Genomic DNA, 16,871 nt, shown 5'->3' on the forward strand with positions numbered 1-16,871 from the left:
AGTTTGATCAGATTCCAGAAAATGAAAAGACAGGTGTTCTTTGATTTATTTTTTTATTTTATTTTATTGTTTTTGCTTCTTTAATGTCATTTTTTTCCCCTCTTCATGCCAAACCTTTCTTATTTGCACATATACATACATATATATTTATATATATATATAGTGTGTGTGTGTGTGTTTCTCTGTTTGTTTGTGGAATTGATCCATCACCTTGTTGAATATTGTGGTCCAAAGGGCTGAAAATGATTTAATTGCATCCTTTTATGGATGAGAAATTATGAGCCATTTAAATAGCAAATTGGTCCCCTAATATCTCATAATTAAAGATAAACCTATGCTAGCTAGCTACATCATCTTATTAATTTTATTTTTTAGATTAAATTTTTTGGTTTCGTAATTTAAGTTATTTGGTGTTTTTATCCTTTAGTTTTTTAGAATAATATTTTAGTCCTAAATCTTTTTAATTTTTATGATCCAGTCCTTAATTTCGCTAGAGTTCACCTCCACGGCGATAAGGATGAACTCCAATAAAAAAAATTGAAATCACGAAAATTAAAAGATGCAAAAATCAAATACTATCATAGAAAGTTAAAAAATAAAAATATCAAATAACCTAAATTATCGGACCAAAAATATATTTAAGTTTTTTGGGGTGGGATTTGCCACTTCTTTAAGAGACCCCGACGTTTGGAAGGTCGCAATACTGTCTCTATCGGCATTTGATATTTATTGTAAATACCATTTTTTATCTTACTTAATGTATCTGTAATTGAATATAAAAATAACATATGTTTTTCGACTAATAACGTCAATATCTTTGCAATCAATACATTAATATGACTAATAATGATAAATAAATTACAATAACCCACATAAAATGAGATAAATACCCACACGTTTGGTGAAACTCAAACCCATAACCTCGAACTTATTCATGGGATCCCTCATCTCCACAGATCGATGTGCATTGATCCATCTTCTCCATAGAAAAATAAAAAAATAAGTTGACATATAAATTTTTATTTTGTGCATGAGCGTCAAACATGAGTAACGTATTCGTCATTTAAAAATATAATATATTACAGATTACTATCTAAATCACGCTTTTAGATTAGGTTGGGGCGGTGAATTAAATTAAGAAACCCTAATATTGGTAAACCATATATAAATTATATATTAATAATTTGGTAAAACATCAATGTCTGCTAATTAATAGCAAATTGATTAGGTCACAAAAGAGTCCAAAATGGGAGAATATAAGTTGGCCCCAAGGCCACTTTTGGACCCATATATATATATAATTATATAATCCATTATTGGGATCAAAATATTAATTTTTTAGAAGTATCATTTATCCATTTATCATTAATAAAGTGGGCCTATGAGGCAGAATAGTTGGTGGAAATTAAAAGAGCTGACAATAATAAATTAATTGTTATAAATCCATGCAACTCATGCTTCAAACTCTCACGCCATTTGCAGATCATAATTCAATCTAGAATAAATTACGACGGGCTTCTTGAATTATATATATCTTTTCGTTATTTGAAAATCAAATATTTCTGTAGAATTAATAGTGTCTAACAAATATTTCTCCTGTGTTATGATGGAATATTTATTATACGATCATTAATTTCAGAGGGTAGTTGTTACACAATCATTAATTTCAGAAGTATTTATAAATTTTTAAACAATGAGGGAATATTTATAATTATGAAAAATTTTAGGGGAGCCTATTGTAATTTACCCTTTCAGTTGAATCTTCCTTTGTCAGTACTCTATTACTAAGAGAGAAAGGGGTCTTTGAGTGTCTCACCTATTTTTATTCTGTTGTTTTAATTTTTTTATTTATCATGTAACTTTCCGTTCTTCCACGTTTGTGAATCTCCATATTTAGAAAAAATTGGACTCCTTTCACAGCACAAAATGCTTTAGAAAAAAATAAAAATAAATCACTAGTTGAGCATTGTTATACTGTATGATTTTGTTTTATTAATGAAATTTACATTTACCAAAAAAAAAAATAAATAAAAAAGATATTGTTTGAAAATCTTCATAAAGTACAATTAATGTTGCTAGGTGACACAAACTCAAAGATGTATTTAAAATTATTAAATATGATATTATATTTAAATTTTTAAATGAGGTAATCAAAGTAAGACGAAACAAAAGAATTTAGAATAAAAAATAATACTTTATAATGTTCACTTACCTTTGAATGACCTAATTTTTTGTCTCCAATGGGCCATTCAACTACATATTTTAATTGTACTTATGTGCATACCTAATTTTTTTTGGCTAGGTAGCTTTGTTCCGTGACCTAATTTTTGAGTGCAACATGACTCTTCCCCACATTTGAGCCACCGGTCAATAACTCTAATGATGCAAGAAGTTGACACCACTGGGAAGCTTTGTTCAATCTATGATAACCATTTCTTGTTATAACAAAAAAAAAAAAAGTTACAGATGACTTTCATTTCGAGTGTCATCTATCTACCTTTAAATCGATGAATTTCAAATTCCCGATCATAAATTTTTTGAATTTGTTTGGATACTTTAAATTCAAATCCTGCACATCTAAATTTTAATGAAAAAAATACAAACAATCCCCTTATAATATTGCAAATGCGCAAATTACTTCCTATGAAAACAAATAGCAATTTATTTCCCTGTAGTTTTTGGATAAATTGTTTTATTCAAAAAACACATGGGAGTAAATTGCTATTAATTTTTTTATAAGAGGGTAATTTATTTATTTGCAATACCACGTGGAGGTAAATTATATTAAATATTTGTTTAAATAATAAATTTCAAATTCTTTTAATATAAAATAATTTTAAAATTATTTATTGAAAAATTCAAATATAATCTTGCGCACCATTACAAGTCACAAAAATTATAGATTGACTGTAGGAATATTTACAAGATTACTTATCAAATGCAGTCTTTATATCGGTAAATATAAATTGAGTATACAATTTTTAATTAAAAAAATAATTCATTCTTATCGATTGAAATAATAATATACGTGGAAGACAAAATACAAAGTTGATCACACGTGGTGTCTAGATTTTGACTAGTAGAAGGGGCGGAAAAACAAGAGAAGTGGTCCAACTTTCATGATTTGGACCATTCAATTTTGTCCCTATATTGAAGAAATGGGCTAGGCCCTATATTAAGGTGCATTTTGGATTCATCCATGATTTGATGTCTTGTTTTTTTGTTTGTCTCTAATTTAAGGAGAATCAGTATTGGTTCATCGATTAATATTTTAGCTCAATTTCAATAAAACATATACATGTCGATGTAAAAATATTTAATAATATGAATAAATTCTCATTATAATGAAATAAAATGTTATTATATAGCGTGATTCATATTATTTAATATCGTTCAATTCTTATTAAGTTGAAATAAGATAAATTATAGGGGGTTCTTTAAGTGATGCAATTATGTAAAATAATATATTTGTTGCAGATGAGAAGCGTTTAAAACGGACAATATAGTCCAAAAAGATTAATAAAGTAGTCTCGATTTCACCAATCTTGGGATGTTTGAACCTTACAATGAGCCTACTTTCTGCTGCGACACAAAGTCAGGAGGAGTTCTTGCAGCACTGTTCTCAGGATCATGAATCTAAACAACAAGTGCAGAAAATGCTGTGGCTTTTATTAACTGCTGCAAAAATTTCAGCATGCTAGAACCGTGCTATGTATGAATGCTGAAAAAACACGATACTCCCGACCGACGTAATTTACATGATGCTTCTAGCAAAGTAACAAGTTCTTAGGGGAAACATCAAACCATGTATGTCATCCCGACTCGCATTATGTTCATGTGAGGAACTCTCATGGTTGCAGCCCCACCTCTGCAGTTCCTCCTCAAGAACGCGTAGAAGTAATTCACAACCAGTTTCTTGAGGAAAACTGAGTTCTTTGTTGCTCTCACGTCTCCGTGTCCGAGCAAGTATGTGAATCCTGAATCACTAGCTTCTTTGAGGGCCGATAGTTCGTACTCGAGACTGGGATCTTCGTCTACGGACATGACACTAGCTGGCAGTTCTGGTAATTGTGGTCTCAATGACGTAGAGGCTCCCGTTTCGTCTGTTCTTGGACCTTGCAGCAATGGGGTCTTGAGATCTCCAATCCCATCCAGGTCCTGGTTGTCGTCATCCTTTGATGTCATAGAAATGCTGTCGAGATCACGCTCGTGAAGGCTTCCCTCCAGAGCAAGATCTTGAGCTTCTTTTCTTAGAAACCTTTCTAGGCTTTCCACCAAGAGTTGCTCAAATGCATGGTGATCTTCTTTCCTTATGTCTTTGTAACCGTATCGAGCGATGCAGCGAAACATATGGTAGTCTTTCGGGCAAACCCTTCTGAACAAAAATCTTTCTTCTTGAGGCACAACAGGTACAGGGACATACTTGATGCAGACAAAGACGACGGTGGAGTGAATAGCAGGAAGATCAAGCAGAAACTGTCCAAAAACAGACGGAATGCCTTGAACCAGCTCGTTGTATAGTAATCCAATCCCAGGGACTCTTACTGTTCCGAGCGAAGAACCAAGCTCAAGCATTAAGTCCATCGATATCTTTCCCCTAACTTCACTCTGATACTTCAATACGCTACCGTAGTTCCATGTGTACATCACACAAAGGAAGAAGGAAGCAAAGGCCAGCGGAAGCCAACCTCCTTCCAATAGCTTGGATAGTACAGCAGACAAATAAATTAACTCGATCGTTCCAAAGATGAGGGGAAAGCAGATGGCTAAAAACAAGTTAGTTTGCCATATCAGAAGCATAACGAGTGTCACCAAGGTAGTGCTGACAATCATTACACCGACTTCAGCAATCCCTGCAAACAGACGACTTCAGGTGTAAGCACGACGTGAAATCTTAAACCGGGACTACAAAAAATTTCCATTCTCTCTATTTGTAAAAGTCCCAGTCAACTTCCCCTCCTTGGTCACCCTACTTTCCGGACTTAATTAAGTTGAAATGATAACAAGAAACAAAAAGACTAACCATATGCATTTGCTATCTGGGTGGTGCTTCTGAAGACGGCAACCACGATGATGCACATGACCATCAAGAAGTAATTGATTACAGGGATGTAAATTTGGCCCATCATTTTCTTCGAGGTGTGGATAATCTTCAGTCTAGGGAAGCATCCGAGTGCCATGGCTTGCTTCACGCATGAAAATGAAGCAGATATCATAGCCTGACTAGCAATTACAGCAGCAACTGTGGCTGTCACAAACACTGGCCAGAAAAGACCATCTGCAACATTTACCACTAATGTCAAACGAAGCCCATCCTATGTGAATTGCCGTGGGGGGAGGGGTGCAGCTGTATAGTTGAAAATCATCACCTGGTACAGAATCGTAGAATATTCTGCTAGCAGCATGAGGGTTTTTAAGAAGGTATGCAGCTTGTCCCATGTAAGCTAAGAGGAGGCAGGGGAAGACAACAGTGGTGAAAGCTATCTGCAGCAGTTTATTGATATTAGATTCGCTACAGTTCCAGATCGAAAATTAGAGAGGACTGCATGAAGGTAGGATGTCGGAAGCTAAAGCTAACAGCAAAAGAACCTGTATGGATGGCACTGAGAAATGACCTAAATCAGCAAACATTGCCTCTGCACCTGCAAACGTTGTTTATACAACATTTAACAACTCAAAAAGTAAATAATTTGGTTCTCGCTTAGTTCTATATACAAGAAGATCTATAATTTGGCTTCGGATGCTACCGTACGTACAAACACGGTATATTTTTGTAGGCATGCTAATCATGATGTGCTTTTTGGAGCAGTGATAGCAAGACAGATTCTGTTGTGAACACAGATAAAAAACTGGAGGAGATTGCAAGCACGACTTACCTGTGATACATAAAACACAACCACCAAGTGCTGACCATCCATTAGTGCTATTCTTCTTGAAGAAAAGGTATATGTAGAAAGGATTTATGGCCTTTAGAACAGTTATGTCGTACTTGAACATGTTGTAAATTCCGATAGCTCCCAGGCTAAAGAACCATAACGCAAGTGCAGGAGCGAACATGAAACCGACCTTACTCGTTCCAAACCTCTGTATGCTAAACAGTCCCACGAGGATAATAATTGATGTAACAACAAGGGCATCTGAGAAAAAGAGAAGAATTAACTGATATTTTATCAACAAGCGGTCATTTGTTATTCTAGGCACTCTCTCGTCTGGGCCATTAAATATTTATGGTATCAAAAACAAGATTTTCCATTGGTACCACTCATCCCGGAGGAAATTTATTTTTGAAAAAATAAGGCTAATAATATCCAGTTGACTTGCCAAGATTTTCTATTGTTTAGTTCAGTTTCACTCGGAGGAAGGTTCACTTCTCTATCCGGGGGATGATTATTTGAAGGTCGAACAAAGAGGACATGCCATCACAAATAATTTAGATAACAGGACGTAATTCTCCAATTCCTAGAAAAACTATGGGAGGAACTGACGGGTACGCACCTGTGCCAAATCCTGGTATTCGACCCTGCAGACCGCTCACAGCAGACATAACTGTGAACAAGAAGCATATCAGAGATAAATATGCAAAAGAAAGGTCAAATGGTTTCCACACTAGTAATAAATTTCTGACATACAACTGAAAATAATTCCTTGTATTAATCAATGTTCTGCTCTGGCAAAATCGTGAGTCAGCAATGCATTCGGTTTAAGGCATAAGATCTAGGACTTGGATAGACAATTTCTTGCCACCCATGTGGGTAGTACCCACATGAATCTTGAATCATCAGATCAGAATATGATAACATCATGTCATAAAGTGAACTTTTGACATTATCATGTACAATTTAATAATCTACTGATCTGCTACCCGTATAACGAAGAAAGTTAGATTTTGCTTTAGCAGATGAATTTATGGGTCTCAAACTATCAAACAAACTGCAGTAATGGAATTGCAAATGCAAGCTTCTGGAACTAAACAACAATGAAACTTGTGCTCACTCTGCAATGTTCCAATCAGATCTTTTTCTATCAAAACTGAATCAACTGCTGTCTTGTATGTCTAAATCACATGAATTGAAATCATTTTTTCTGTAGAATTGGGTACTGTGCAAGGGAAGACCTCTTGCTGACTAGTGTAGCTACAGCAATAGTTTTTTGCTGAAGCAGACGAATGCTCAAATTCATGGGACAGGTGGCTGCTAAGATAGCAACTACGAAGAGTTCTATTTCTTGACTGTATCATTTCTCCTACAAATGGTGTAAATATTGTTATTTATGAAATTCTCCTTCTGAGTGTGCACGCACAAAGTTGTCACTTATGATAATTGACATCATGTGTTGTGGGAACACTCATATATATATATATGGTTCTGAGACTCAGAATGCTCCACTATCCTGGTGCTGTTCATGTGCTAGATCAACCAGAACAAACGTGTAACAGGCCATTCAACTCGAAGGAAGTAGTAATGTTTATCTATCATTAGGTCTCCATGAAATCAAATTAACCAGCAAATTGTTAGTACCAGTGTTCTCTTCGACGACAATGCAGAAATGCTATACGATGCAGCAAACATGAAAACCTGAAAAGGGTAGTTAATCATATGATATTAAGTTTACATGGGCTTCAGCTATCAGGAACAAGATGTTCAAGAAGTGACTCTACTGAATCTTAACTATTCATTATCAGAAGCAAGAACAGCCATATACCTGAGATTGCTGGAGTCAGAATACCATCCCCTATAATCATAGACGTTCCCATAAGAACAAGCAGTAAGAGAAGTTTTTTCAAATAGGACTTGTGCTCCAAGGCCTCCTTTATGTTTAAAGCCCTCTCCAGTTCAGGAGTGGGTAACCTGAGCTTGAAACTCGAAATATACTCATCAGCCTGCTGACGGTTTGGCAGAAGATTAACATTTGCATATCTACAGATTAATGAGTACAGTGCAAATGTTCCTCCTGTAATTGGATCAACAAGAGGTGTCAAATCTTCTAGAATAGGCAAATAGAGTAAGGGATGATATAGCTTTTCAGCAAAGATCTTGTACCTTCCCCGCTATCATTCGCCTTCAGCACCACGAAAACATATTTCATTAAAGGAATGAGCGCAATCGTGTAAATTACTAGTGATAAAGTCCCCAAGATATCAACATCCGAAGTAATGGGCACCTTGCTAAATACATCAGCAAAGACATACAGAGGACTTGTACCCATGTCCCCATATACAACACCAAGTGTTTGAAACCCCAACGCCAGAGTTCCCCAAAGAGATACATCCTGCATCAGCAAAAGCTAGTCATGAAACCATAAGAGTTGTGTTTCCAATCCTGCCTTATCTAAAGCTAAGTGCTTCGACAGACATGTAAGTGATAAATCCAGAAGAAAAACGTCGACCTAAAAAGCAGTATATTGCAATAAAATTGACGGATATTCGGACATAAATACGACAGCCGAACTGCAAAAGATTAGCTCAGAAAATTCAGAAAGGGAAAATCCACTAAGTTATCATGCTAAGTCAGGTGAAGCAAGTAAACATAGTACTATACACTAGACGAAAACATTAGAACAAAGTTAATGATCACAGTTTCAAGCCCATATCCAAACTCCAGAGGCTGAGTAGCCAAAAACAGCAAGAACCAAACAAAAACATAGTCTTGAAGCAAGGAATTAGGCCATGAGATGTCAAATATTGGATTTTTGTTTAACCTTCTTATGGTGGGAATGCCTATCAGCAATCTCCATAGCTTCAACATCAAAGGAATCAACTCTCTTGGGCTTCTTGACTAGCCTCCTCCTCACACTCCCATACCCTTCTCTAACCTCTTCATCACCAAACAAAGCCCACGGCGGTGGCTCAGAGTCCATCTCACTCCCATCCACCCACCTCCATGACTCCCCTCCACCACCACCACCAACGCTGCGGCCGCCACTACCACTGCTACCTAACAAACTAACACTAGCCTCTTCAATCCCATCCTCCTCCATTTTCTTTCTTCAACCAAACCAAGAACGATTATTTCCGGTCAGCGATCACCCAAGAATCACTCCTCTGATCAACCCAGAAAAACCATTTCAAAAATTCAATCTTTCTCGGCAAAAGTGCAGAATCCCGCAAGGTTCGGTGAGTAATTAACACAACGAACCAAACGTGGGATGAACCAACCATCCAACTACGTTATGGTTAAGGGGTCTGGTAATATCATGTGAGATTCTATCTATGAAGCTTCAAAAGCTGTGCCCGACAGTCTATAACTGAACTACAATTGGGTAATGGTGAGACCAATTTGTTAGTTTCAACCATTTAATCTGCAGCAACAGACAAACCAACAATAATTCAACTTTCGGACAGAAAAGAAAAGAATTACGTCATTTCAATCTTAAAAAAAGTAATTAATAATATTATTGAATAATGCTATAAAACCTAGCATAGCGTTTGGATTCGTTTTTTATTTAGTGATTTGTTATATTTTGTGGAGATAGAAAAAGAAAAACAATAACAAATAAGTATGTGTTAGAATAGTATATATGTTCAGATTTATTTTTGGAGATAATTTAAAATTAATTGTATGTTTAATGTTGTGTTTTGTAACACAAAAATTACTATTCATCAAATCATATCTTCTTTATATATATGTATGTATATATATATATATTTGTGATGAAACAGTCAAAAACACCTAAATAAGGTGTTTTTGAATGATGACAAACATTGAGTATATTTTGACTTATCTCGAAAATAATTTAAAAATAAAAACAAACCTATAATAGTTGTGTTGTACATGAGTTATTTAATTTTCCTTTACTTTTTATTATTAAGTTGGATGAGCTATTGAATATATCTTTGTAAGATATTTATTTCGTATTATAAGGATTAGATTTTTATCCTCAAAATCAGTATAAATAACTGTTATTTTTAAATTATTCAATTAATTAGATGGGTCGAGTTATTCAATTGTAACATTCTAAATAAACATAGTATAATTAATGTAAGATATTTTTTTTATTTTGTCAACCCAAATAACTCATGTCACAAAATAAATGTAGCCTTGAAAAATAATTACACTGTCTTTCATGAGATTTGATATAATTTTATGCTGACCCTACGTATTTTGAAAAATTATATATAATATTACTAACATTTATTTCTATCTAACAAATAGATTACTCAATTGATCTAAATTCATCGAAATTATTGATAATAACAAAAATATGTGTATGAAAATCGATATTTAGCCTCAATGATTTATACTAATTTATTGCAAGTGAAATAATTCTTTTCTGAATAAAATATCAATTTATTTAATTAAAGCGTCTAAACATGCATGTAGTTTATTTTAATTGCGAGATGATTAAGTAATTGGAATACGTAAATGATGGGGTTAATATATTGAAATTAGTGAACAAAAGATGTTGAGAAAACTTAAAGCAATGGGCAATTTCATAAACAATGAAATTATTTCCCTAATGTTTGTTTTATTTAACAAATGGTTTATTAGGTCTGACATCTTGAGCCACACCACACGACCAAATCAGGACTTTAATCACAATTATGTCATTAATAATGATTACGATTACAAGAAAGTAAGCATATGCCGTTTGATAACTTGAGACGCCATTTTCTACTCTCTCTCTCAACTATCAATTCACAATCCTGATTTATTTTGCTTGTCCCGAAAATTTAGGGAATATTACATCACCTATCTTGAGTTTAGTGTAATTACCAACATCTTCAGTAATTAATAAATTATAATTCATAATTCATAATAGCATTTTTGGTTCGCTGTACAATGATAACGATTGATTGATATGATATAATATGTCATGGTAAAAGCAACCACTCTTCAATGGGATCTTTTGACTGTTTTAGTGGTAAACTGGTAATTGAGGTTTCAAAATCTGAACAACTGACTGTTCATGTAGGCTGTGTAGACAGATAGAGACTTAATATCGCGATAATAATAACGATAGTGCTTGTCGTGAACTAATATTTGATGTTAGGATAAATTTCATCTAAAGAAAAAAGAACGATGAAATCTGGAGTAGAGGACCGACGAAAGACTTTTTCCTTCTAACAAAAGAACTACTTAAAGAACCGGTTCAACCATCAACTGACTCAAAATTTCACTTCTAGACTGTTGGTGGATGCATTTAAATGAGCATATAAATAAGGAACTAAACAACAGCTTGGTTCCTATGCTTCTATAATAGCTCCAGAGCTTCTTCAATTGGCCTTTGATTCGATGACTTTTCTGGCAAATGAGGGTAGACAGAAAGCTGCAGAATGTATCTGATAGAGAAAGACAAGAACACAGTCAGTCAGCAAAGAGTATCGAGTAAAAATAATAATGTGAAATACGTGGTATGGTACCTCAGAGTTGTAGAACTTCAATGGTCCCTTGGTTTTCACATGACTATCATCCGCATCTATTGGGTTAATTGGTTTCTTGAAATCAACAGGGGGACCCTCAGTGGAACAAAGCATGAAACCAATAACACCACTGAAAGGATAGTCATAAACAGTTAGTGTTGTTGCATGAAGCATGTTAATGTATGAACAAAGTCTGATGAGTTTCCTTCCCTTTTCAGATAATAGTTAAGTGTTCTAACTTTGTCGAATCAGTACCGGCCACCAAACTAAGGTGGGGAATTGGAGTAAGGAATACATATAATAGAATAAAGATAACTGGAAACGTAAAACGATATGATAACCCACTTTTGAACATAGAAGCATCTAATGGTGTATAGGAGAAAAGAGGGCGAGAGAAGATACCTTGGGTATGTTGGGACTGTGGTCCAGGCGTAATTGACTGAGCCTTTGAAAATCTGTCGGCAGTTGGCAACAATATCTTCGATAATGTGCATGTGAAGCCAAATGCTTTCAGCCTGAGTGCACACAACCCCTCCTGGACGAAGAGCCTTGGCTACCGACTGAAAGAAGGGCTTTTCAAACAACTCTTGTGCTGGACCTGGGTTATGCAAAATACAAGTTGAATATTTGAATGGCTCTTCAATAGCAGTTGATGCCGCTCTTCGGTAAAGGACAATACATTACCTATCGGGTCTGAAGAATCCACTATAACTGCATCATAAGTTCCCTCTGGCACAGCCTTGAGAAATGCAACTCCTGCAGAGATAATAAAAAAGTAATGGTGTCAAAAATCCAAATGTAGTCCAAGAGAAGAAACAAAGTATAAACTTGGGGGAGGGAGAAGAGACAATAGATATCATCGCAGAATATACCATCTCCAATGTGCAGCGTGACTCGGGGATCCTCAAATCCAACAGCCACACTTGGGAAATATTCCTTTGCAACCTGGAAGGAATGAGTAGATTAGTTATTCTGCACTAGCTCAGGAACTATGTCCAAACACCACAATCCTTGGTATCATGAAAATTCATGAATGAATTATGCTTATTCAAGCTTTGCATGTGATGTAAGAAATGAAGAAAAAGGAAACTGAAAATAAGGAGAGCATAAAACATCATAACCACTCACATCAACAACCATCTTATCTATCTCACAGATGTCTATCTTCTCAACAGAGGCATGACGAGATACTTCCCGCAAGACACCTCCATCTCCTCCTCCAATTACCAGAACCTAAATAGAAAGTTCCATTTAGTCGCATAAAGGATAATGAACTAGAGACACAACAATGCTTTTCCCTTATACAGAACTCGTCCTTCATAAAATGATGCAAAGTCAAGCAACTGAAAAGTGGCCAAAAAAGAAAGAATAATTTACTCATTTGATTTGTTTTAACTGCCACAAGAATTTTTTCGCTCGTCAACTCATACTGAGAAAGCCAAAAGGCAAGTCTCTCTCAAATCATACTTCTTCTTTTGACCCTTACTACACTGTTAATAATTCTGTGTGTAAAAAGGAAGAAATGTAGTCGGAAAGTTGCTGGAAAATCACTGTGGGTTATGTAAATCTCAGCCATTTTCTATAATGCACTGACCCTCACCAAAATACTGAATATCTCGCAAAGAGATTAACAACACTCCACAGGATAATATATGATCTACATTCAACTTGCTTAGCTTGTGTCTGGATCTTTTTTTTGGATTTCTTTTAATTAATTATTTCTGTAGGAGAGGAGATCAGAGGATTAAGTCCTCAATTTTTTAACTTGTTCGGTGAGTGTAAATACCTTTTTCGGGTTTGAAATTGAGCAGAGAGGAAGGTGAGTGATCATTTCTTGGTAAGCACATTCATCTCTCTCTGTGAGCTGAATGACGCCATCCAAGACAAGAACTTTCCCATAAGTGGATGACTGCAGCAGAAAATTTAACAAGGAAATTAAGGTTTCAGTGACACAAAAAGAAAGCAACAGTTAAATACCAAAAAGAAAGAAAAAAGAAACAAAGAAGTCCCATTATAATAAACAAACTAATGATCTGGTGATTTACTCGTCAAACATCAAATTACCTGAAAAACAATGACATTCTGGTAATCAGATTTTCCCTGAAATAATATCTTTTCTACCTTCAACGAGTGCGCTTCTCCTGCAGGGTTACCAAGAACATTACAGTAACAACCATATTACCATTATTCACACAGTTTTGGATTTGAGTTAGACCATGAAAAAATGGGGAAAAAAGAGATTCTCTGCCTTTTTCTTTTTTGCAACCATAGATGCACATTGCAATTAGAAGTTTTTGCTTTTCAAAATTACATCAAATGATAATTATTCAATGACCCGAGCAAATCATTCTGAAGTTAAAAGTTCCTCCTCCATTTAGAACATATACACACAAGAAAAGCAACAGAACAAAGGCAATAAAAAAGAATGCGACTGAGAGCATTGTATATTATAGCATACATTCATCCAAGATTGCTTAATCAACAGTATCAACCTCGGAAGAAATATTTGCATATTGAAAATTAAAAAAAAAAAAAAAGAGGCATTGGTACAAGAACTGGCCAAGTACTGCAAATTAAAGTGATATGCACATAACTTCCCCTTCTCTGGAACTGAAAAATGCCCGACAAACTGAAAAGAACTTGTGCATATCTACCCTGACGTCCAATATTTGTAGTTACTAATGACAAAAACTTTTGCGTTTTTATGGGTGAAAAATCAATTCCTAAGCACAGAGATAAAGCTTTTACATTCTCTTCTGCCCTTCATGATTGAATTTAACTTTAAATCAGGAACAAACACATCCATGTTGGTCAAACAACATAATAACAACCAAAAGTGGTTGAATTATGAAACCATCCTAGAGAGAATAAGGGAAGGAAAGAAGAAAAAGAGAAAAAAAGCTGTTTGTCCTGATTCCTTGAGCACTAGCATTATTCACTGAAAAAAACGAACCGTACAGCCAGCCACTCATGAATTCATAATGATAATGCGGTTCATTGATTCATACCAACAACTACAGAGCCTCCCAGTGAAAAAACATCAGAAATACTTCAGCTAAATCCCATATCATATAACATAATCCATTCCCCTCAACAAGAATTTATATAAATCAAACCATACTCTTGGTAAAATTCTTTCCTGAAATCTAGCCCCAAATTGAAAACTCAAAAGCAGGATTTTAAATCTTAACATGTAACGAATACATAGACGCAAAACACCACCGAGGAAAAACAATTGTAAATAAATGAAAAAAAAAGTTGGATGAACCAAAAGAGACGCATCCCAATAAGAACAGAATCATAAGCCCGTACACGCAAAAGTATACACACAGAAACAGATACCAAAAAACACACACATCGCCATTCCCATGCGTGTCCCAAAAATGTAAAAAGCAAATTACCTGGCCACATTGGGCTAATCTCCGAGAACCACCCCGGTATAACCGAGGAGAAGCCCTCCGGTTGCCCCGCTGCGCCTCCGTTGTTTACTTCCATCTCCACCAAACGCCGCCGCCGTCCGCCTCCTGCTCTCTTCGCTGGCAATCCAACCACAGACTCAATTCCCTCTACAAACCCACTTGCAACCACTTATATACTACAAGAGTTCCTATGTATGTGTACATCTTCGCATCGAGGGTGAGCGCGTGTGAAGAACCCGCTTTGAAAAGGCGCGTCGCATCTCTCTATATTTTTTTTTAATTTTTTAATTATATTGTGCCACCCCTCAATCAAAGGTTTGTACTGTTCCTATGTGGGCCGCATTTTTCTCTGATTTCATTATAATTTCTTCTTTTGTAAAAACAGTAATTAAATCACAATGATTTTAATTAATATATCAATATAATTAATAATTATAAAAATAATTATACTATTTTTTTAAATTTTATATAATTTGACGTTCTTTCAAATTTAAAAAATTATATTTTTAATTCCTAACGTTTGTTGCGATCAATAAATAGATCACCCTGTTTGTAAAAATTTATAAAATTTGTTAATATTATCAAAAAAGTTGAATGATCTACATTTTACCCTAATTGACTTACTATTGACTTATTGCAAATTAAATAATTTTTTTCTAACTAAATTATCCTTTATAAGAGTGAAGATGTGTCTCTCCACATATATTAGCGCTTGTAAAGATGTACAAGAGTAGTTTGATCAGAAAATATATGTTTGCTCTGTAATGAGTTATTAATAAATACTTGGGGATAAATATGAATTTTCATTCATTTTAACTGATCCAACTCGATTTTACGCGACCTTCATCGACGACCTCGATCTTGGCCACGTCACCTCCCCAGATCCGATATAGGGCCTGAGGATAAAACAAGAAGGTTAAGTTAGTCGGGTTCATCCCCGACGACGATCCTCCGATACTTAAGTCAGATTGCAGTCGAAGGAAAATAATGCGATCTCAAATTATAGTTTAAGGTGATCGATGTGTATTTACCTCCCTTCATTATGACTTGGGGTACTTATAAGACCCAACTGAATCTCACAACCCGACACGTGTCATTTTCTGGATCCCTCATGCTTTGACTAAGCATTGTCCCGTTGCTCCACTTGTTCGCGTCGGTTTACGAGTGGGATCTGAGCAAATCGACCCGACTGTCAGCACCTTGACCGGATTCGACCAACGACCTTGGATGAAATGTCTATCTTGCCCTTAATGGAAGGTTTTCTTTTTATATGTTGGCAATAAAATCCTCATCATAATTTGTTAATATCAATAAAGCCGTGAATTGTGACTAATATATGGATTTATGTATTGGATGAAAGTAAACATCAGGGATACTAACTACTAAACATATATTTCTAAACCATAGTGGATCTAATCTACGTGAAATTACATCAAATCTCATGGCAGGACGGTGTAATTATCCTTAAATTATAATCACATAAAGTGAAACAAATAATCACATGTCTAGCAAAATTCGAATATGTAATTTTGAACTTATTTATAAAATATCCGCATTAATCATTACACTAAAACATCATTGATTAATTGATTAGAATACCTCAAATTGGTTGTTGGGAGTAATTTAATTTGGATTTCTTAAGGTTTTATTAGTTTGATTTTCTCGTTTTTTCCTAAATAAAGTTTGTTAAACACTGCAATAGTATGAGGAGTTGTATTTTTTAGGTCACCAAATCTTTGAGAATATCTTATGCGTGTTAATTTGTATATACTTCCATGGGATGAAAATTAATGTTAATTTTCAATTATATTATATATTAATGTCAAAATATTTAATGTTTTGAAAATTGGACCGATTATTTGATATCTTGACGCTGACTTGAATAATGTTTCAGCAAATTTTAAGACAGCCCATTGCATAACTCGTTTAAAATCGAGTTAAACTTATTTAAATACACAGTATTTTCAAATATTTCTAATTAATGATAAAGAGACTGAGGTTCCATGATTAAACTTAAGGTCATGTGTTCGAGTTCCACTATATATGTGGGTAATTGTCTCACTTAATATGAGTAATTTATTCTAATGAGTATT

General features: G+C 34.8%; 2 protein-coding genes across 3 annotated transcripts; both read right to left on the minus strand.

Annotated features, from left to right (window-relative positions):
• LOC105168239 (putative potassium transporter 12) lies at positions 3,511-8,976 on the minus strand. 2 transcript variants are annotated; one of them, XM_011088241.2, is made up of 9 exons: positions 8,698-8,976; positions 8,040-8,268; positions 7,702-7,950; positions 6,496-6,546; positions 5,877-6,137; positions 5,590-5,642; positions 5,370-5,484; positions 5,024-5,278; positions 3,511-4,853 (listed from the first exon to the last, which is right to left on the minus strand). In XM_011088241.2, exons 1-9 carry the CDS (start codon positions 8,974-8,976, stop codon positions 3,799-3,801), a joined length of 2,547 nt encoding a protein of 848 aa, XP_011086543.1. In that variant the 3' UTR covers positions 3,511-3,798. The 2 variants fall into 2 exon arrangements, with proteins under 2 accessions (XP_011086543.1, XP_020552027.1); XM_020696368.1 differs by lacking the exons at positions 7,702-7,950; positions 8,040-8,268; positions 8,698-8,976 and adding an exon at positions 7,518-7,542.
• On the minus strand, positions 10,928-14,945 carry LOC105168240 (spermidine synthase). Its single transcript, XM_011088242.2, has 9 exons — positions 14,761-14,945; positions 13,424-13,500; positions 13,146-13,268; positions 12,488-12,592; positions 12,232-12,304; positions 12,044-12,115; positions 11,762-11,957; positions 11,360-11,489; positions 10,928-11,278 (listed from the first exon to the last, which is right to left on the minus strand). The coding sequence occupies exons 1-9, from the start codon at positions 14,852-14,854 to the stop codon at positions 11,213-11,215; spliced, it is 936 nt and encodes a 311-aa protein (XP_011086544.1). The 5' UTR covers positions 14,855-14,945; the 3' UTR covers positions 10,928-11,212.

Source organism: Sesamum indicum, linkage group LG8, assembly GCF_000512975.1.
Source record: "Sesamum indicum cultivar Zhongzhi No. 13 linkage group LG8, S_indicum_v1.0, whole genome shotgun sequence".
NCBI classification, from domain to species: Eukaryota; Viridiplantae; Streptophyta; class Magnoliopsida; order Lamiales; family Pedaliaceae; genus Sesamum; species Sesamum indicum.

Excerpts from the sequence above, each read along its gene's own strand:
- LOC105168239 (XM_011088241.2), bottom strand. The coding sequence starts at position 8,976 with ATGGAGGAGGATGGGATTGAAGAGGCTAGTGTTAGTTTGTTAGGTAGC. Across the intron at positions 6,547-7,701 it reads TCTGACTCCAGCAATCTCAG|TTATGTCTGCTGTGAGCGGT; the intron begins GTATATGGCTGT and ends TCTTGTTCACAG. Across the intron at positions 5,643-5,876 it reads TTGTGTTTTATGTATCACAG|GTGCAGAGGCAATGTTTGCT; the intron begins GTAAGTCGTGCT and ends CAACGTTTGCAG.
- LOC105168240 (XM_011088242.2), bottom strand. The coding sequence starts at position 14,854 with ATGGAAGTAAACAACGGAGGCGCAGCGGGGCAACCGGAGGGCTTCTCC. Across the intron at positions 13,501-14,760 it reads GATTAGCCCAATGTGGCCAG|GAGAAGCGCACTCGTTGAAG; the intron begins GTAATTTGCTTT and ends GTAACCCTGCAG. Across the intron at positions 11,490-11,761 it reads ACAGTCCCAACATACCCAAG|TGGTGTTATTGGTTTCATGC; the intron begins GTATCTTCTCTC and ends CTATCCTTTCAG.